The sequence below is a fragment of the Myzus persicae genome, unplaced genomic scaffold, assembly GCF_001856785.1.
Source record: "Myzus persicae strain clone G006 unplaced genomic scaffold, MPER_G0061.0, whole genome shotgun sequence".
Classification (NCBI taxonomy): Eukaryota; Metazoa; Arthropoda; class Insecta; order Hemiptera; family Aphididae; genus Myzus; species Myzus persicae.
The window spans coordinates 217,280-240,035 of NW_019100803.1; the positions used below are offsets into that span (position 1 = coordinate 217,280).

Below are 22,756 nucleotides of genomic sequence, written 5' to 3' on the forward strand. Positions count from 1 at the left end.
TAACCTAACCTAACAGGGGTCAAACGTCCTATGGGTACATATAAATAAATCTATATAACTGCCGGGGGGCAAATGTCCTATCTTAATAATAGACAGGGACGAAATGTCCGTGGACTTGTTTTTTTGACGGGGGCGAATCGTCCGCGATTCCAATTAGAAGCGTTCCTGTTGTATAATAATTAATTTAATTCTAATATAGATAATTATTAGAGTAATCCTCCAATAAAGATTGGTTATGCCTGATTTAATAAGAGTTACGCATCGTAATGTACCTACCTATAGTATACCTAATATTATAATTTATAGTATAAGTACACAAAAATATTATTACCTACAGAAAATATATTTTATGAACTATACAGATGCAATGTGAAATCCATTCGTATCCGATATGTGTTTCCGAACAGTTATCAATGCGATAATAATATATCGAACATTGATATCACGCGAGCAAGTATACATTATAATATTATAATGTTGTCCATCCACAAAACGCATTAAGAGCGTTTACGATGTTTCCGACGGAGATCTTTTTTTTTGTTCGTTCGCGTTATCGCGACGTCGTTATTGTAATGCTATACGTAGGTACCTAGCTGAAGGTTATCGCGCGTAAAAACAAAAATCGTTTAACATTCAGTACAATGTACTCAGCATTTCAGCTTTTCCCATCGTCATGTAATATTATAATGTATTGGTTTTCAAAACTGTTGGCACGAGTCATGGATGCGTTTTATACACACACAAAGTTTTACGTCATCATAATAATACGCGTATGAAACGACCGTTATACGAACATAGAAAATTGCCGTTTCGGTGTACTCAAAAAATATAGTAGATAGGCGTGGGCATTTTTCGTTCTCGTCGTTCGTTTTAGAATTTTAGATCATAACAAAAAGCAGCCCGTTTGTAGGTTACGCCATGCATTCGAAAACAAAATATAGTGAACAAAGAGAGCATCGAACGGATCCGGTTCGAATAACATGAAATATTTTTTTAGCATTATTGTTAATTAATTAATTTTTTGATGCAGACGTGCTCAATCGGTTTGTGAAGAAGGTCAAAAAATATAAAAAATTAAAATGTTTGGCCTTAAATACTTATTTCCAACTTTAAATAAGTATTTAAGTAGGTTTTCAGCATTTTTAAATTCAGAGTACTCCTGATAAGCCTTTATAGCGAATCATGAACTAAGATTTAAGAGACTGGGCAGTGGACACCGATGGGTGAGCGGGTATGAGGGTATGGTCAGTAAATGTGACATTTCTCCTTTAATCGGAGTTGGCGCAATCTATGAGAATAAATTTGCAACCTGATTTATAAAACACAATTTGTATGGTATAATATACAACTATAAATACATATTTCAAAAACAAAACATAAACATGTACTATGGTCCAAAATTGTATCGAAAGTTAACCACAAACGAACTACTGAGAAATATTTGTGTGAACTCCACTTTCCTATTGACGGTGTAATAGGGAATTATTCTGAACGTTGGAATATGCTAGTTAAACAGAGGTAACATGTGTTTGTATTCTGTCTGTTCTTATATTATTTGAATAATTATAATAATTATTGATCCTCTCCATTGTCTATCCTAATGTACTTGGTAATGAAATAATAATAAATTCATATTTTTTCTATTAGTTCCACAGATAGTAGTAAAGTTTCATTTTTTTCAGCTGATTTAGTTAATGAAGAAACAGAAGAGTTTAACAACTGTTTTAATGCATTAAACAGACAATTTTCAAAAGGAGTACGGAAAAATAGCACTGACCTAATAGTAAATTACCTCCATGAGTTATATTATTGTTATCCAATTAAGTATTTTAGTAATTTTAGTTTTAATTGTATACATGTTTTTAATCTTAGGTTTTACAGAATACTATTAATTTTATTTATACTTGGCCACTTGGGTACAAAATGTAAAAAACGGTTTAATTTCAAAAAATGAATTTTTGACCAGCAATACAGTTGATGGTTTCAGAGTGACTCTGAAATGGACTATTGATTTGTCTGAATATTTGTTAAATAAATGTGGGTTTAATTATGTGGTTATGTGTTTATGTGCCTAATTTAAAACAAAATTATTTACCAATACACCCCTTCAAATCTGCACAATAAATTTATATTTTATATTTTGATGCGGTTATTGAGCCTACATTTTTTTTCTAACTAGTGGGTGTATTTTTCTATGCTGAAAATGACGATTCAATCAGAATTCAACATTCGGCTTTATTTTTCAGTCCATACTTAGTAGGTCATATAGATATGGTTTAATTTTAAATAACGGTTTATTTTTACATTTACATTTTTAATTGTACTTTTAAGCGTCAACAGTTTTTAATTATTTTCCAAAATTTTGGGACTTTCACAATGCATGCTAGTTGTTTCCCAAGGTCCCGAGTTTCCAATATTCCATGACCCATCTTTATTGTAAATAAAAATTTTTATTAACTTATAAAAACATATTTTGGTAATATAATAAAAATAAAAAATATATTACCAAAATATGTTTTTTCTATTGAATTATATTATTAAAATATTAGTATAAATGTACCTATAATGACACGTTACCAATATAGCGATATTCAATATATATTTATATTATAATTTATAACTACTATATAAACATTGTGGATCGTTTAGGAACTACTTTTACTTTTTTATTATTTATTACCTTCCAATTGAGAAACAACTAGTAAATATAGGTACTAGATTATTTTCATTAATGAGTACGTCAGGAGGCAATTTTTAGGAGACAATATTCGAAAGGCAGTAGCTGCCCAAGTCTCAACAGATACTTAATAAGAAAAATTTTCTGGACCACTTCTTTGACAAATGTCTTAATGCAGAACTGCGATGGACCATGGACCCATAACTAGATGTAGATAATGTGCAATGCAGGAATAATATTAATATAAAACGTACCTTACCAATGCAAAATAATGCAAACACTGACAATTCAAGTATTTTGATATATTTGGTAAATATTATTTATAATAACATAGACAAGCAACAACAGTGTGTATGGTTATATAATGTTTAATCTTAGAAACATATGTTTTATTCATTTTTATTTATAAATCTACCCCTTACAATTGAAATAAAACAAAAGTATTAACTTTCATCAAATTAATTTTTTTTTTAAATATTGCATATATTAAAAAATAATATATGAAAACGGAACCAATAAAACTATACATTATATAGAAACTATAAGTATTCATATGTAAGAAAGTTCCAGGTACAAACACTACTTTAATTAATTACAAACACTATAGAGCGTTACTCGAATGAGATAACCCAATTTCAATGAATCGCTTACAAATCTATAAAAAATATTATACAGAATATCTAAGTATAATCATAGTTGTATACATAATAATAGTAAAAACAAAGTAAATATTAATAGAAAAACGTTCAAACTAAATTTATTTTATGTTTATAGTTTGTACTTATAATATATATATATATTTTTTTTTTATTATGTATCAAATGTATCAATATTATACCTATACACGGCGTAACGTAGAAACTTTAAAAAATTAAAAATTAACAAGTGTTAATAAATATTTGAAAGCTTTTACGCGAGTCACCTAAGAGTACAATTGATACGCCTTTCCAGTGACATTGTAACATGAAAATAAATTAAATATTATGATATAATAATTCCTTGCGCAATTATTTAATAAATTATGGAAATCGTAAGAAACAAAAACGATTAATTAAAGTTAAAGTAAAAAAAAAATAAACAAAATGGGAAACGTCGAGATAAAACGCTCGTGAAATCGCCGAAAAATAATAATCTCAAATTTGAAGATCACACAATAATATTATTATAGAATATAAAATCGTGATAGGCATGTCAAGAATCATAAAAAAAAGATCGATCATCAACTATACACAAGGTACGTAAACTAGACGTTGTTCCGTGGGAAGAGGTGAACGATACTCGTCGCTAGAACATAGGTTCTATAATATATTATACACACAGAAGCAGAGAGGAGAGGACAAAGTAGCTGCGTTATACAATTACTGTATAGTTTAACACATTACTGACTACGTGTGTACTTATTTGGGTAAAGCCGGTGTAGCGGCTAAATTCCTTTTGAACATTAACAGTTTTTACATGCCACCAGAAAATCACTACTGAGGAAAGAATGTTATTTAAATTTTTCATCAATCCTCAATTGTAATAATATTTGTTCAAACATTTTTGTCTTCAAATCCTCCGTAAGGGGGTTAGCATTCAATTCTTCTATTGTCGGATATGGTCCATAACTGAGGGGTACAACTATTTCCACGGAAGGGCATGCAATAAAATTTTTCTGCGCCGTCTCTTGAATTTGCGGCTTTGAAGTAATTTGAGCCTTGGAAGTAATTTCAGGCTTGGAAGAAGTTTCTGGGTATGTAAATACCCAATCTCCTAAGGATATCACTTCGTTTGTGTGGCACTCATTGCATTGGGGCGTATAAGTCGTCATCAGTTCTTTTTCCAACCGACGTGTGGCTGCGGAAAAAAAAAACGAAAAAAAAAATGAAAAACACCAAATAAGGCCAAAACAAGCGTATTATACATAATATATGTAACGCGTACTTGGTACAAAAGCGTTTAATCCGTCCCAATCAATTTGTTTAGATTATTTCCAGTATTGCCTAACTTATTTTTAATCTTATAACATCTGAATTCAATAATTAAAATTCTAAACGCCACATGTTTAATATGCTTATCAAAATACATCATCATTGTGATTAATCATTTTATAAATAAATATTTCTCGATGATTCAACTTTTTCGTTGATACGTAATATGAAGAGCGTAGGTATAGTGCTAGTTCCGTGTATAGCTAAACAATATCGGTGCAACCATCTCGAGGACCTCCAAACACCTGTTTAGTACGATTCATTGGAGTATAAACCTAATAATGACCATGGATACTACACACAGAATACCTAATATATGTCATGGTATACCTGGCGAGTGAAGGAAGAAGGCTGTGCGAAAAGCCTAATGGCATTATAGAAACCACCGAAATAGCCTGATCGGGAGGCATTTAATATAGCAGGTGGTGTTTGGTTGCATTCGCATTAATACCTCTTTTACCTACACACATTAAGTAATACATTTATTTTACAATTTTTTATTTTATTTTTTTTTATTCTTAATGTGAATAGATCATGTATAGGTCCACAACAATTGAATATAAAAAAAAGATTAGTTGTAGGTTTATGAAAATAAATATATAATGCGATATTTTTTCAATAATGTAGTATTAACATATATGTACAAATTAGTCTTCAGAAAAAGTCTTTTATACTATTGTGAAGCGTAGGTATTGAACAGATGTAAAATATTTTTTTAATGATTAGAATAATGTCCAAAAAATAACAGTACAATTTTACAATGTTAAAAGTTAATTGACTTGATCATTGTAAATATAATTGTCTTTTTGCACGAAACAAATAATAATAATTGAACATGTTGTTGTAGTTATAAAATAAACATGATTTGTTTGATAAATTTAAAGCTATTTGTAAATATTTTATCATACCTACTTATTATATGGTAATTAGATACATAAAACATTTAAAATTATTTTTATTTCCTTCATTTTTGAAAAAAAAAAATTTTATTTTAATAAAATAAATATAAATTTAAAACACTTTAAATAAAGCTTAAGAAAATATAATTTCTTAACTTATATAGAGCATAAAATGTTTACAATGATTTTATCATAATCAATATTTTTAAATTTTCTTTTGGCTCCATTTTCTATAGTTAATATAATATAAATGTAATTTCTTAAGAATTAAATACCATATAATTATTAAAATAATATCAAAAACAAATTTAGATATCAATACCTAATAATAAAATATAAAGTGTACAAATTTAAAATAATTCATATTGCAACAAAATGTTTCATATTACACAAGGGCATAGAATAAAATACTGTTCCATTCTTAAATTGCCAATCCCTCTAAAAAATGTTATTATAGTGGTCTCACTGTACAAAATTACACATTAACTATAAGTATCAAATAAACATAACGTTTAATATATTTTAGTTCATTAACTGTATGATAAACACTATCTGTAATTTGTAAATTGACTAAATTATTAAAACTAAATTAATCATTGGTACATTCTACATTTGTAACACAAAAATATTCATTAAATGGTAACATTTTACTTCAGATTTTTAATAGATTATTTTAGAAATGTACTTTACTTTACTATATTATGTTACAATTGTTTAGTTTATCATACCAATTCATATTTTGCTGTACTAATATGCAACATTTAAAAATTGCTTAAGTATTTATATTTTTACCAATAAAATATAAACTGATTGACATACAATATCTGTGGCTATAAATCAATACTAAATATTATATTATGTGCTACATATATATTTCACTGGCTTAATAATTAAATATTTACTGGATTTAAAATTAAAAATTAAAATTAAGCTATGTTATTTTAATAACTGAACTGTATAGTCTATACAGTTATCATTTATATTATAAAAATATATAATTTATTTCCACAATGGTCCTAAATATAATATTATGTTAATTAAAATTAATTTGTAAGGTGACAACAAATTATTGTTTAACAATAGAGTTAAAATATTTTGTTCTTTTAATGAAAAAAAAAATGATAGATAACAGTCAACAACACAAAAAAAATGTTTACTAAAAAAACATACACCTAAGGTACTTTGTCTTGTATGCCACATACGGAATAATTTTGGTAAATGTAGCAACTATAGCTACTAATAAAAATTGTAGTATATATATTTTTTTAATTTAAAAAAATCAAAATCAACTATCAGTCTTTCTAGTGTAAATAATAAATCTAAAATTACAATAGGCAATTGTATTAGTTTAAATGTAAGGAAGGAAAAAAATTGTTCATATAAAAATAATTTATAATTAGTGATATTATTAGTAATCATTTTAGAAATAGCTCACATAACACAATATTATTTGTTATGTGGCATAAAAAACAAGTACCAAAATTAAATTAATATAACACAATGGTGTTTGGCAGTGATAGACAAAGAAGAAATTAATGTGTAGCTACTCATTTTTTCAATCAAGTGCAACTTATATATTACTTTATTCCCCTTATTTAGATTTTATAAATGGTACACACAGAGTTGAAGTTGTAAAATCTAACAAACACGAAAACTTGATAAATCTGGCAGTGAACAATTTCTGGAGTCCCCCAGTATTTGTATTTGTATTACTTGACGGCATTCTGCCAACCAAACCACCACCTGAACACATGTTCTGTTCTATTGTTTGTGGAGATCACTTCAAAAACTTGGGCAGTGTACACTTGTGGCTAGTGGGCAGCTCGATTTCAGCAGAATATGATGCTATGTGTTATAAAAAAAATTGGTTTAATAATAAAAAAAAGTGTAAAATATAAACGAAATAGTAATAAAAATTTTGAATTTATTAGTTAAAACTAGATAAAATTGAAATAAATTGAGCACTGAAGCAAATATACAAAATTTGAACATACTATTAAAAATATTAGGGAAGTTATTAGAAAAATATAATTGCCATTAGTTTTAAAATTGACTTTATTAATTTATGTATAAAACAAAAATATAGCAAACAAATTAATTAAAAAACACAGTGAAATGCATCCAAGTTTCACTCGTGTTTAATAAGATTAACAAAATTCCAATATTTTCAGTGTAAAAATTTGAGATAAAAATGTACAACAAACGAACAGTTTTTTTCTTAAATATTAAATATGCACTACAATGATAAAAACCAAATTTTAGATCAATACAATATTGGAAAAATATCTATTCATAATGAATTTAATATCAAAGATGTCATATTATCTTGTTTGTACCACCATTGCTATTAAATATAATTTCCAAGTCAACAGTGATAACAAATTATGCGATATTAGGACATTGATATCAATGCCCTGTGTTATTTCCACAGATTTGGGAAGTTGTGAACACACAAACAAGTACCTATTACTATTTTATAAGACTAGGAGTTTATTAGTTGGAATAAAGGATAATCCTCATCAGTTTTCAGAATTGTCTTGGGAAGTAAGAAAACAAATCAAAAAATGCTAGGTAATATTATTATTACATTTGCGTACTGTGAAATAAAAGTAAGAATTTTACATACCTACCGAGGTATTACGTATAGTATAACAATATTATGCAATGAATTTAAATGCAATAAAATAAATATTTATAATAACATATCACACATCATTCCATGTAATAATTATAAATATGTATATATATTGCACATAAATACATATGGTATTCTACAGTGGGTAGCCTACGAAAAGTCAAAAAAAATAACACCCTGACACACATTTAACCTCGAATCGCCAATTAAACAATATACAAACTAAATCCAATAAAGATATTTGAAGATTAAATGTGTCATTCTGTACTTCTAAATTAAGTGTAAATGGTAAAATATAAATATTTCAGATAAACTAAAACATGACTAATGCCAACTTGCATGAAAAATTAGTTAATTTAATGGTTCAATAAAATTGAATGGACCAACAATGGGTAGAAATCATGTTTCCACTAGGATCACTAAGTCACTATTGATTCAATACATTGTCAATGCAACCTAGCATTAGGTAATTAAACATAATTCTATAAATTGAAATACTGTTATTCCTCTAAATGTTTTAAAATTCAAATTCAAATTCAATACCCACGCATAAACAATTTTAATTTTTCTAATATATTATTTACAATTTTAAAAATACTTATTTATTATAACGCTGTTATTAAAATCGCATAAAATGCTAACTAAGTGAGTATATTATCTTAAGAAGACGTGATACCGCATGTGTTGTCTCCTTTCTTACAAATCCGTAACATACCAAATTTTTTGCTCAAACCACGTTTAGCTCCGTTAGTTTAAAAATTAAAGTGAATTGACCTCTAATACAATTTAAAGATAGTATTATTATTTAGGGCTCATTAGCCTTTTTTTGATATTAATATATTATTATTTTTAAGTTATGATCATTTTAAATTGTTAAGTTTTAAAAAAGGTCATAACTTCTTAAAAATAATATTTAAAAAGGCCTACTTAGGGTCCTAGATCCTACCTTTAAATTTTATAATAGGGTTAATTCACTCAAATTTTTAAACCAAAGGTGCTAAAAGTGATCTGCTAAGAGTACAATTTACTGTACTATGCACTTGCAAGACGGAGACAACACATGAGGGTATCATGTCTTATTAAAACATTTTAATTAAGCAAAGTGTTTTATTTAAAAGAGTTGATGATAATTTGTACATTCCAATATTCAAAATCTAAGTATCGTAGACTCAAATTCATTCCATCATTAAATACAAATAAAGGTGGGCCAATAAAAACAGGATGTACTACGCATCACAATTAATTTTTTTAGAGTTGAATTACAATTTACAGGTATTATAAATTATTTATAATTCAATAAAGTTTAATGAAAAAATTAATATTTTACAATATTATTGTCAAAAACTGTTTTTAATTGGCCTGTTTGCCATTAATAACTGAAGTAATAAATAAAAAGTAATAATTAAAATAATTGTAGGCTTTACCATATAAAAATGTACAACTACGTTTCATTAAAAATTAAAACTTACTGATGCAAAATAATGGATATAATATTATCGTCAAACATACAGCAGATACAATTTACTACCAAACAGCAGTAATACATTAAAAAAAGCTATTTAACCCATATAACCTTTATATATAATATATATAACCTATATATACCTTTTATATAATTAAAAATTTACCTACTAGTACTCTAGATTAAACACAATATTTAAAACTATATATAATGATAGATAAAGTACCATGACTATTATCGCGTGAAAAGGCGAAAATAACAAAGTATATCCAAAGTCATTGTATAATGTTTAAATCAATATATGTTTGTACTATCTATTATAGTAAAAATTTAGTTATATAGTTATATTTAGTTGTATAACCTACAATAAGCTATTGATGAATATATTATTATTCTTTTTTTTTTGATGAGCAATATTATTTGACCAATAACCTAATTTATCAATTTAATTGTCAATATATATAATATATAAGCATAGATTTAGTTATTACCTTCTGCCAAGCCCGATTCTGGGAATGATTTCCAATCTTTGTCTGTCCATTGTGTGTTTGGCAAATTAACTTTTTTTTTTGAGATTTTTTCTTCACAATTAATTTTATTGGAAATACTATCTATAGAACATGAGTTCTCGATATGCATATCTTTATCGATTGTGGTGCCATTTGATTGATTGACTTCTACATCATTTGAAACTATTTCTTTATCATTAGTATTCTCCCCAACAATTGCATAGTCTTCTGTTTCAATCGATACATTTTCAACCAATGGAATACCAATGCCATTAGTCTCTGTGTGAATAGCTTTATTTAGACTAGTAGGCTTTTCAAGATATTCATCACCACATGACTCAGATACATCAATAACAACATTGTTATCTCCAGTCAATATATTAGCATCAGGTTCATTTATACTACTCGAAATACCACTCAATGAATTTTTAAAATTATTTATTTGATCTAATACATTTACCGTTGTATCTAATAATAGTTCAGTACTTCTTGTTTGATCATCAAACTCATTAGAATGGATATCATGAGGTTTATTGAAAGAATCTTCTGTAGTTTTTTCAACCAAAGGTGTCTCCTTTGGCGATGCTTCAAAAATTGTATTATTTATAAAATCTGAAGTTACCCGAGATTCAAATGTATCAAGTATATCACCATCTACAGTAGGACTACAATCAGATTTGCTTTGTCTTAGTTCTACAACAGGAATATTGTTGTCATTTTCATTAAAATCAAACACTTTATTAGAACTAGTAATAGTTTCTTGAACTTCACCTGTGGGTATATCATTACTTATGGTTGGTACAACATCATTTTTGCTTGATAAAACATTACTCGTGGTTTGTACAACTTCTTCATTTGACAATTGTACAACATTAATTGAAGACTGTACTTCATTTGTTGGTACAACTTCCTCAGTTGAATGCACAACATTACTAGGCAATTGTACGACATCACTAGACATTTGATCTTTACTCGTTGATTGTTCTTTACTTAGATCAACTTCTTCATCCTCCCCATCGTTTTCCCAATCTTTCAATAATTCCTCTTGTAATTTTTGTTTTTTAATCTCTGATGATCTAGTCCTTAAATTCTTTCGCTTATTTGAAGTGGAGCGAGTTGATGGTTTCTTGACTGAAACCACATCAGTATCTTCAGTAATATCAGTATCATCTTTATGCAATGCCATATGCCGTTTCAGATTAGTATAGCGATTAGTTGTGAAGTTACAGCCAACTCGTGAATGACAACTATAAGCAGTTGATGGCGTTTGTAAAAATGTCTTAACAACTTTTGATTGTGGTGATATTCTTGGTCTTGGTGCTGCTCTTGGTTGAGCTGCTGTTTTCGGTACGGAAACAAGAATTGGTTGGGTTTTGGGAGTGGATTTGGGGGTGGTTTGGGGAGTGGTTTTGGGGGCGGTTTTTGGAGTTTTAGGCACTGATAAAGATTTTCTACTGGCTTCTTTCTTTTTGGATTTTTTTGTATTAGTTGGAGTAAAACCTTGTTTGGCGGCCTTCACCTCTTCTTGTTTTTGATCTATATTTTGAAAAATAGACGTATTACCTCCAGTAAGACGCTCCAATAATACTACATCTTTCTTAAAGTTGTCCATGTCATATTGACCTATGACGGGTAAACCTTTCTTCTGATTTTTATACAATGCTATAAAATATAAATAGAAAAAATAATTTATATTGTTAACGATAGATAAGTAAGAGCCACCAGGGTTGGAACGTATAATACAGTGAAGTATAAAACATGTATTAACTATGCATATATTATATAACTACTTGGTTATAAGCTGTATAATGGTATTTATATTTTTATTATTATTGTTGCATTGACCAGTAGTTATCAGCTGATACAGGGGCGTAATTAAGAGGGGGATAGACCCCCCCCCCAAGGCCTATATAATATGTATATCTATTAATTAATTTGTGACTTGTGGGATTATGTGTTTTGTCATACTAAGATCACAACAAAATTTAGTAAATAGAATTAAAATAAAGAAATCTATAAATAGGTATGCACACGGAAATACTGATAATAAGAAACAACGACTGGCGACTGCAGCTAAATTCATCATTTTTATTTATTTATTATTGTTGAGGTTATGACCGTTGATGTAATATAAATTATTATTTGTACAATAGTACACGCAGTGCTATACGGTTATTACGTTATTAATGGTTTAATTATATTTTTATTAAATTTAAAATTATTTATTTTTGTATAACTACTGAAATTTTTATAAAATTATGGATAAAAAAAGAAAAAATACAATTCAATCTTTTTTGCAAAAAACAAAAACCAATGAAGACAAAAATATAGATAATACTGAGGTAAGATTGATACAATTAGATTTATAAAATATATAGAACATTTAGCCCATTTAATTATATGTAACGAATTACCTAACTATTTAAATATTTTAATAATTATAATTATAGACTATTGGTACAAGGTATCTAATAATTATCAATTTTACAGGAAATTGCTATGCACATTATATTACCTATATTACAAACAAAATAAATTTAATATTTTAATAATTATTATTTAATTTTAATACATTCAATATTTACATTTTGAAGAATTTATTATAATGTGTAGAGGTACTAAATTATGTAGAATTTTAAAGCGACATTTATTAACACATTTTGTGTACCTAAATATTAGTTAAAGGATTTTTGATGAAATAGGACTCAGGATTCTCAGATACCATTCACCACTGTACTTGAAAATCTAAGTATTTTTGTGTGTGAAAAATGTTTATCCCCCCTAAGACAAATTCTTAATTACGCCACTGAGCTGATATAGTACCTAGTATTGATAAGTGATAACCACAGATATTTAATCATAACATATCAATTTATTAGTTTATTTATTTTTAGGAAAATGTACAGTATTATTTATAAAAAATAATAACAAATAAGTAATATTTTTTATTTTAAATTTAAATTCACTAAGATATACTCTATTCAGCGAGAGAACAAGCCGCACACCGACCAAATCTAGTTCCCGCACACCTCACCCTACCATAGGTGAACCGGTTATAGGAGCGTGGTGACACAGATGGATGCGCAAATCTGGCGCTTTCTCTCACTGGACAGAGTATAGATGCAATTTGTTGAAGACATTTTTTGATTAAAGTAATGTTTTAGATTTAATGCTTAGCTGTGAAGGTATTGTTTTTGCTATGAAAGATTTAATTAAATTTTTTTTTTTAGTAATTTCTTGTTGAGCTTAAATGTATGTAAAGAGTTACTTTACTTAAAAGTTAAAAGGATAATTTAAAAAAAGGGCAATAAATATATTCAAGGTACATATTACAAGAAAAAGTTATAAACAAAGTGGACTTATAGATTTTAGTTCAAAATTAAAATCAATATAGCACCCAATGAACGGTTAATAATTATTATACATTTCAAAGAATAAAAATGTACACATGTTTTAGTTGTACCTACAATTGTATACATAATGTACATGTAACATTTTAACCCTGGTAGGTACATGATATAATAATTCAAAAATGAATACTTACAATAACCCTTTTCTACAAATTCCATTTTGCGATCACATGTGTATAGGAATATTGGATCACTTGAGCGGACAACTTGACTATTAAGAGAATTAAAAATTAGTGCCATGAAAATAGAAAATTTATTGTAAAATGTTAACTTACTATTTGTTTTCTTGTTCAAATTTAACAACAGCAACAGGCTTAACTTCTTGTACATATTCAAATAAATCTTCTGGAACCGTAATAGGATCTACAACTATACCAGGCCACCAAATACGATTGACCACTTTTACCCAAACTCCAGCACCCAATGCGTGAGCAGGGTTATTTTCAGGCGTCGGTTCACTCATTTTTGCAATGTTGTGTTTAATAATCACCTATAAAAAGTATAAATTAGAAATAATTAATATAACTAATAAAGTAATATTTAGTGTTGCACTTATCACAAAGTTAAACAAATTCAAAATTATAAAATAATAGAAAAACTTAAATAAAAAAAGGGGCCAATCTAAGGGCCCTTCTAGTGCGTGTAATTAGTCAATATTTAGACAATGTACAATTTTGTTACCGTTGCCCATCACATTTGTGTTTAGTCATAAATTATAATTTGTGTGAAAATGGTTGGATATAGGCAGGGACGTAGAGAGAAAAACCTGGGTCAGGGGTTAATACTTTGGGGGACCTACTATTTTTGACCACCTATCAACTTTGTTAGGTAACTGTTAAGAGTAGAATTCTAATCAAATTCTTATTTTTAAATTATTGTTTCTTTAGTTTATCTTGTACTATTACAAATTGCAATTCATAAGTTATTACTGGACCACCTGCGGTTTTACTTTTTAGCGGTTAATGCTTGTCCCTGCACAAACACAAGTATTCCAAAGTTTAAGAGTTTAATAATTCAGATCAACAAAAACATTTTTTTAAATAATGAATAGCCATATAATAATTACATGGGTATTATATAAATCGATAATTATTAATCATATAATCACCAGCTGACCCAGCAATGCTTCGCTATTGCTAGATTTCAGTACATTTATATATGTTTAGGAATACCTATGTGAAAAGTTTGATATGAATTAGGTATATCAGATATTTAATTTGATTATTTTTTTTAGTATAATTTTATACATAAGTGTGGAATATATTTGTTTCATTATGATGTATGATTTTTATTTTTTTTTGGCAATTATATCAATTTGTCTTAAGCATTAAATATTTCTGAATACACCACGTTAAGTGTCAAATAGATTTTGTTTGCGTGTGACACGTGACAGAGCTACGTACTAGTGACCATGGGAAAAACACTGGACGGTTAAGTCTACCCCTGCAACATTTAATTTTTGACCTTGTGCCTTATTAATAGTCATATCAAAGCTTAATTTCACGGGAAATTGCAAAGGTTTGAACTGGAATTGGTTGGTATCATAGATATTCTAGGAACTAAGACCATTTTCCCCACTCTACAGCCAGTAAGGATTATACACTCAAGCAGACAGTTTTTTAAAGACTTTATTTGTAATGTTGTACCGTTGCATAATTTTGGTGGACTTAAGTTACCAAGAAAAATTATAGGAGAACCTACCTTTAGAATTAATTTGTGTGGTGGAGTCCCCGAAGGAGATACAGAATTTAAAAATTCAGTTGGATAATGTATCGACTGCTCTGTATCTAAAACAGTGTCAACAGAATAGTGCACTTTTGTTGTTGCATTGAATTTTAACAGTATCATGTCATTTATTTTATTGACTTGATCGTTAGTTGGTGACAATATTGCCCTTTCTTGAAAAAAGAAAGTTAGTTGGTTCGAACTCGAAACACCGTCTTTGAAATCTTATTAAAGTGCCACTGCACAAGAGAAATTTGTGCACGAGAAGTATACACGGATGTATGGCACAAATAATATTTTTATTTTATTAATCAAGTTATACGAATAAATTGTATATTAAAACCTTCCCTGAATCTAGACCTATTGATTAGTGAAAACTGTACTAAAATCTGCTGGGTACATTTTGAGTTACATACAAAAAAGGGGATTCTTTTGTATATAGTATTATGATAAAGATATTTAAAAAACTAAAAAATTTAAATCCAATGCAATTTTTTCTATTGACAAATAAATTAGTGTATTACATTTTTAAGTATCAAGTATAATATGATAAAAAAATTAACAAGATGTTTTTTAATTATTCGAAATTTGAATAAATAATAACTATTTCATAAGCTATTGGAATGAAAACTAGCAAATATGTAGGTTCTATTTGAACAATTTTAATAGTGACCTGCTATCGAATAGTTCCCATCACTAAACTAGGAACCCTATTTTCCCCTCCCCTTTTTGCCAGTACAGTGCATGGGTGCAGGATATAGTTATGGATTATGCAGATAAAATTAATATAACTAAATGTATTGAACTAGGTAATACAATATACATATTTCTATACAAACATATTAAATCACACATAAATTAGATAAATTATGTTTGAATAGAAGGTACCCATTAAAATGATATATAAAAAGCTTATTCAGTCTTCATAGCATGAGACATTTTATATCAGTATTCTAGCACAACGCTAGGGGCCATTTATAATAGAACAAAAACAAAATTTTTGTAAAAGGTTAGGTGAAAAGGAATACAAAATTAGAACTTCAGATATTAAGAAAAAGACACAATGATCATAAGGTATAATTTCATATTATTATAACAAATCGGTCATTGGATGTAGTATTCTTTCATGCTATTGTTTCAACAGGTAGTATTGCATAAATATACTGGGTGTATGGTGGCTGCCTGCTAAAATGTGTCCAAGGCACTAGTTGGGACCAAAGTAGAGGTATCTACCTATACATTTTTTATTTTTGTTTGGTAGTACCTATTCTACTTTTAATTTAGTATAGGTAGATGTCGTCGTTACAAATGTACCTATTCACTTATTATAAATGTTTTGATACAAAGATTATTCTAGAATTACTCTAGGCACCTACTTTAAATGTACTTCCAACTGTTAATTGAGTTTCAAATAAATTAAAACCCATTTTAGTTGTGGTACCTATCCAAAATACTAAAGTCAGTGTTACGACACACGTTGGTTAATGAGAACCAGTGTCCTCATCGGCCAACAATCAGTGCACGATACGAACTAAGAGGTCTGTATTAAAATCGTATCATTCGAGGGCACTGTTTGGGTACACTGCCCTTCTACATTCACTAATTGTCGACATCTGTCGGCGAAAGACAAAAACAGTTAAAGAGCGCGAGTGTCTACATACCAACCAAATAAGTCGTCAGTCTACGATAGGTAGACAGTAGACACTCGGCGACCTTGTCGCAATACTTACCAAGGGCGTGTGTCGATTCAATGAACCGGGTATAAACAGAGTTCTGAATGTGCAGTTAGGAGTACGGCCGAAAGCGTTATCGCTTACCCGTTCGTCTTATGGTTCAGTGGAAAAGTTCCGCTCGTCTTGCAGTACGATGCCGGTCGTCGATCGTGTTAAACAAATCACCGCAATCGAATGACGAGTGAGCCGTGAGGATGCGATATCAAATGAATTATAATACCATTACTCGTTAGCGTCGTCTACTCATAAGTATTTGCGGGCGGCAAAACGTGATCGCAACAACAACATGGCTGTAGTAGGAGTAAGGACGACAACCTGCGACAGCCGCGCCACAGCGGGCGTCGAGGGAGAAAAAACAAATTTCTGCGCATGATAGTGGAAACGCACAGTGCTGACAACGTAACTGACGCCGACGCCGTGTTCAGCCAATCGACGTGCTCGATTACCGGTATATACTTAATAATCTTAACAGTGCTTACCACACCCATACGCCAAAGGTATATACAACAACAGTGTATATAATATATATTATGACCGCGCCATTATGATCTAAGCAGGCTGTACACCGGCACACCGCCGGCTTCCTCACAGTGTTGAAGTGATCATGCGTCTACATGGGGACGAGCTGATAGAGTGATGCCGAGTGAGAGAGAAAACCACTGCAATGTCGACGCACACTCCCACTGCGCAGCTGTAGCGGTGGCGGCAAAATGAAACCGAACACGATAGATATTTACCGCCACCGAAGCGCACCGCCATGTTGAAACGTTTAAAACGCACAAAAAATATACTGAAGTTGAAAATCGAAGCATTACTTCATTTACTTCGATTCCTTTCGTCAACACTGACGCAGAAAAATATTTTTTTAAAAAAACACACTACGTAAATACATAATCAATGTCAATATTCATCATCTCTCCTCGCCAAATTGTATGCATTTTGTCAATATTTAAACATTAAATGCTTATAAGAAAATTGTGAGTGCGTATGTTTAAAAGATGTTGAACTGCTAGTATAACACCTTTTGAGCAACCTTGTATTAAATTTCAAAACTCTTTTTTATATTTTATAGAAAAGAACCAAAAAAAAAAAAATGAAAATGTCTGTTAATATTTAATAGCTTAAGAAGAGATCAAATATTTTCTAAATGTTACAAGGTAGGTTAGACAAATCTAATATTAATATTTGGTAAGAATGTCAAGTACCTATCTACCGTTATTCGTTTTTGAATAACGAAAATAAAAAAAACTTTCTATGTGAAATGTATTGGTTAATACCTACCCAATGCCAAAATAATGTGTACTCCAATCGCTCATAAACAATTATTCTAAGTTTTTGTTCTAAATTTTTTTTTTAATAACACTAGTGAAAAACTTATGAGGAACTTTTTATTATATTTTCAAGTTTTTTGACCGGACAACCAATGAATCATCGACAAGAATTTAAAAAGAAAGACTTATAAAATTCGATAATTTCTTATGCTTATATACTTTGATAAAGTTTAAATATTTTGAAAATTGAATTATGTATGAAAAATGTTAATAATATATTATACATTTTAAGAAATATTCAAGTATCTGAAGTATCTACGGTTATTCGTTTTTGAGTTCTGCCTACTCATACCCTAAGTCAGGCTTACTCGTTCGGTGTTTTTTTCAGTAGGGAGATAGCCTTCGATCCCCCCCCCCCTGGCCCCCGACAATTTTCTTTGTATTGTGTAAATGTCAGAAACAATAACAGCACCACTCTAGCTTTTCCCTTTTTTTTTATTAATCAAACAAATATAATACAGATTTTTTTATTACTCTTGATTAGGTACATATTTCATTAACCTACCTCCTATAAGATATGCAGCTATTGAGTGAAGATAAGGAGATACTTATATTTAAAATACATATAATATATATTTTTATTTTTTTGCAGCATTTTTCTAGACTTGAGTCGTAAATTTGAAATCTTCACAATCTTAGTGATGCGAACCTAAATTAATAGTTCCCTAGTTATTTTTTGATAATTTGTCTATGGAACGACCGCTGAGTTGAAATGGTACTGTCTAGTGTTAGTTTTCGAGTTGGTACAATGTTAATACCCTTTTCGGAATTACTCTGTAATACCTATATATTATAATTGCGGTCAGCACTTACTAGTCTTATTCACAATTATTATTGACAAACCGTTTTTTCTCGACGAAGTAGTAGTATTATGATTTATGATGATCTATTATCTTAGCTATTATCTTAACTGAGTGGTTCAACTAGTGGTCCACCAACTCATCTCAAATGGTCTGTGAATTTATCTTGAGTGGTCTAGAATTTTTTTCCAAATTCTAATAAGTCACATGATTGAAGTACCTATATTTATAACATTAACTTGTACTATTTTTTTTAAATAAATAAATAAATATTTTTTTCTAGAGCTATTTGTTGTATATGTTAATAAATTATAAGTTATAAAGAAATGAGTTGCAAGGAAGAAGAGTTGAATTAAGTAATCCGTGGCCTAACGTATCATATTCTCTTAACAATTCTCATATTATTTAAATCATCATTTGAAAGAAACGTTGTATATAAAAAATTAAATAAATAATATAATAATCAATTTATAATATTCATAAATTATAATTTTCAAATCGTATATTAATTTACACAATATGTCAATATATGTTCACTATTGTACATATACTAATACATGAACGATATAAACTAAAGAGTAAGTTTATATGTTTATTATTGAGCTTTAGAAATAGTATTATACTATTATGTATATAGTATATGTATTATATAAAGGAAACTCACCATAATATGCACATTATTCAGTATTAATGTATAATTTAGTTAAGTTTTAGACAGTTAGCCTAATACATGAATATATAAATATATAATATTAATTTTCAGTCATGGGCAAATGCCGATATTTATCAACGTATTTTAACAAGTCATAGTAAGTTCAGCTAAGTACGTATATTTTTTTTTATTCAAATTATTTTATTATATATTAAGTGGTAGATATTATACCAGCTGACTTTCCTATTAATAAATTACCAATACATTCTGTGCGTTACATGCAATTATGAAATAACATTTTGAATAATTGAATATTGAGCTGTGAGCACCTAGTTTCATTTTTAAAAACGTGATATGATTATAATAATTTATTTTTAGGATTTATAACAAAGATTTACCACGAAAATTTATAAAAATAATGTATAAATGTCCGTTGTATCAATCAAACATAATAATATATTAATATATATTAATATAATTGTGTATTATAAAACATAAAATCATTTTGGAAGTATTTTTAATATACAGAAACACTTTATTTGAGTTTTTGACAAATATTCTCATTAAGCGATAGGATATCGAATCCCTTCCAATGGTCATTCAAAAGTTCGTTAATAAGGTAATAAAAAAGTTTGATAAGAGTAGTTCATGAATGAAACAATTTACAAGGAAGTCGGAAACTTTTTCATAGCGGCTAGTGCCTACATAATAATAATATTATGTTGGACGCCAATGGTGAGTCGTGACATAATTCAGCGGATCTTGCAGCTGCGTACTGAATTAATTCAATAATAAACACACAAACAGCAAACTAAATATTAATTATAAACACATCGATACATCGAATTTTTATTTACAACGATAATAATAATAATAATATATATAATTATATGATTCTTAATAACAACAATAACAATACGTATGTCAACATCAGTTAATTTTGCTGAGCATAATTGTCCAAAAAATAGGTAACCATGTTTCCTTTGCCTTTCACTTCGATGACACCGCGACAAGTCAACGGGTATCCTTTTAACTTCAATATTTCGTATACCTCGTCGGTCACCTGAAAAATTACAAGGAGTAATCATCAAAGGCATCGCAAAAATATGTGTGAGTTATTGTTGAGCGTTTAGTAATGAATTATATTTTCCTTGATATTAAATAACTTAAAATACAGTTTTACCAAAATATATTGTTTTATAAAGAACCATGGGGTGAAATTTGACTTCGTACAATCATAGAGGTTAGGTTATTTTAGAAATAAAGCATTTAAGTAATAAACGTTGTTTCATTTTATTCTAAGCTTATTCAATATTATTATAGTATTACTTCAGCCCCCTGAAATCTCAAACTCGATTTTCACCTATGCTTGCAAAGAAAAATTCACATCGGGACTTTTAGAACGGTCAAATCGTCCATTAATTGTATTCCAAAAGGAATACACATATTTTATTTGGCACTCAAATTTAATAATCCAGTCTAATAATTTAATTACAGTTCAAAATAATTTAAAATGAGCTCCATACACATAACTACAAGAAGAGAGAAATTATTCATCCATTTTATTATTATAAAAATAAACGAGCAGACGAGCTAATCATGAATTAAACTCACCGGGTAAATGTGTACTGTTAATGAAATTCGTAGATAATGTATTTTATGTAATTTATTGTATTATCCCTTAAAATATTGTTATTCGTAATTATAAGTAATTACATTTATTTTATATTATTATTGCTTTATTTATATATTGTTATATATAACTTAATTTAATTCAAACACTAATCATTGTGAAAAATCTGTCGTTATACATTTAGAATAGAAATTAACATATGTTAAAAAAGATTTGTATAATTAGATATACTTATTATTATTATATTATTATCAGCATTTTTAATATAATATACCACTCAATATTATCCCGGTAATAGTAATTCAAACATCAACCGCTGCGAAATCGAACGTGTTAAAAGAAACACACTTTTTGCTGCATTGAACATAACCGACTTGTTGAAAATTTAAAACGCTTTTAAAAAAAAAAAACTTACTTGTATTTTATCCAAAACTCCGGTCGAATCCATTCGGCTTGCTACGTTCACGGCGTTGCCCCAGATGTCGTACTGAGGTTTTCTAGCTCCTATTACGCCTGCCACCACAGAACCGATATTTATACCTGCAGGTGATGTACAATATAGGTTTATATTAATAACTATGAATATTGCATATCTACATTTTATATTTGTGATCATGACACAGTGCAATTTCTTCCAACAATTAAAAATTATATTTCTATTTACACAAATTGAATATTTGACAAATTACATGGAGACCTACATAAAAATGTTTTTAAATCTATATCCTCGCCACTACAAATTTGAAGTTTGTTTAAATTAACTATTATGGTTGGTAGCTATGTGTATTTGGGGAATAGGGAAGCATTTTAAATGATTTATCTTGAGTATTATTGTTAGTTGTTGGTTACATAAATTGCATTATAAAATGCTTGATAAATCTACATAATATGCAATCTAGTATCATTTTGATTTTTGAAATTAATGTGAAGAGTTTTAAGTTTATTTATAATTTATCTGCTCTCTTTATTTTTTCTATTAATTTCATTTTTTAAAATTTAATTTAATTTAAAAAAGAAAATATCTAGATCTATCTTTTATTTAATATTTTAATTGTTTTCTTACTTTACTTAGAAATGTTATATTTTATGTACTTTTTTAAATATACAATATTTTTATCTTCAATGCTGTTTAATATTTAATATTACATATTACATATTACATACAAATCTATATTTATTTTGAAAATCATGTTACCTAGTTGACAAGAACGGCTTTTTCAGCGCAAACTTCGGTTCATAGATAGCGCTGTAATACTGATATTATCGTTGCACTGAATTCAATTTTATTGTTATAATAAATTTTATAAAACAATTATTATA

The 22,756-nt window shown here is 28.4% G+C and overlaps 2 protein-coding genes and 1 long non-coding RNA gene across 7 annotated transcripts in view; 1 reads left to right on the forward strand and 2 right to left on the reverse strand.

Annotated features, from left to right (window-relative positions):
• Positions 1-3,498: 3,498 nt before the first annotated feature.
• Positions 3,499-17,326, reverse strand: LOC111043188. Of its 3 annotated transcripts, none has more exons than XM_022328087.1 (5): positions 17,018-17,326; positions 13,838-14,052; positions 13,697-13,773; positions 10,135-11,814; positions 3,499-4,513 (listed from the first exon to the last, which is right to left on the reverse strand). In XM_022328087.1, exons 2-5 carry the CDS (start codon positions 14,023-14,025, stop codon positions 4,167-4,169), a joined length of 2,292 nt encoding a protein of 763 aa, XP_022183779.1. In that variant the 5' UTR covers positions 14,026-14,052; positions 17,018-17,326; the 3' UTR covers positions 3,499-4,166. The 3 variants fall into 3 exon arrangements, with proteins under 3 accessions (XP_022183779.1, XP_022183780.1, XP_022183781.1); XM_022328088.1 differs by having other exon boundaries at positions 17,105-17,325; XM_022328089.1 differs by lacking the exon at positions 3,499-4,513 and adding an exon at positions 6,727-7,391.
• Positions 17,327-17,403: 77 nt separating this feature from the next.
• On the forward strand, positions 17,404-18,001 carry LOC111043189. 2 transcript variants are annotated; one of them, XR_002605544.1, is made up of 2 exons: positions 17,404-17,517; positions 17,575-18,001. It is a non-coding gene; the product is annotated as an uncharacterized LOC111043189 (long non-coding RNA). The 2 variants fall into 2 exon arrangements; XR_002605543.1 differs by having other exon boundaries at positions 17,424-17,517; positions 17,578-18,001.
• A 2,334-nt stretch (positions 18,002-20,335) lies between these two features.
• LOC111026186 (adenylate cyclase type 5) overlaps positions 20,336-22,756 on the reverse strand; it is a 125,095-nt gene continuing 122,674 nt past the window's right edge. For both annotated transcript variants that reach the window (XM_022304213.1, XM_022304212.1), the window contains exons 24-25: positions 21,852-21,976; positions 20,336-20,866 (exon numbers count right to left, since the gene is read on the reverse strand). In XM_022304213.1, coding sequence (XP_022159905.1) covers positions 20,738-20,866; positions 21,852-21,976 — 254 coding nt within the window. In that variant the 3' untranslated portion in view covers positions 20,336-20,737. The remainder of the gene's footprint in view (positions 20,867-21,851; positions 21,977-22,756) is intronic.

Excerpts from the sequence above, each read along its gene's own strand:
- LOC111043188 (XM_022328087.1), bottom strand. The coding sequence starts at position 14,025 with ATGAGTGAACCGACGCCTGAAAATAACCCTGCTCACGCATTGGGTGCT. Across the intron at positions 13,774-13,837 it reads TTTGAACAAGAAAACAAATA|TCAAGTTGTCCGCTCAAGTG; the intron begins GTAAGTTAACAT and ends TTCTCTTAATAG. Across the intron at positions 11,815-13,696 it reads ATTTGTAGAAAAGGGTTATT|CATTGTATAAAAATCAGAAG; the intron begins GTAAGTATTCAT and ends TATATTTTATAG.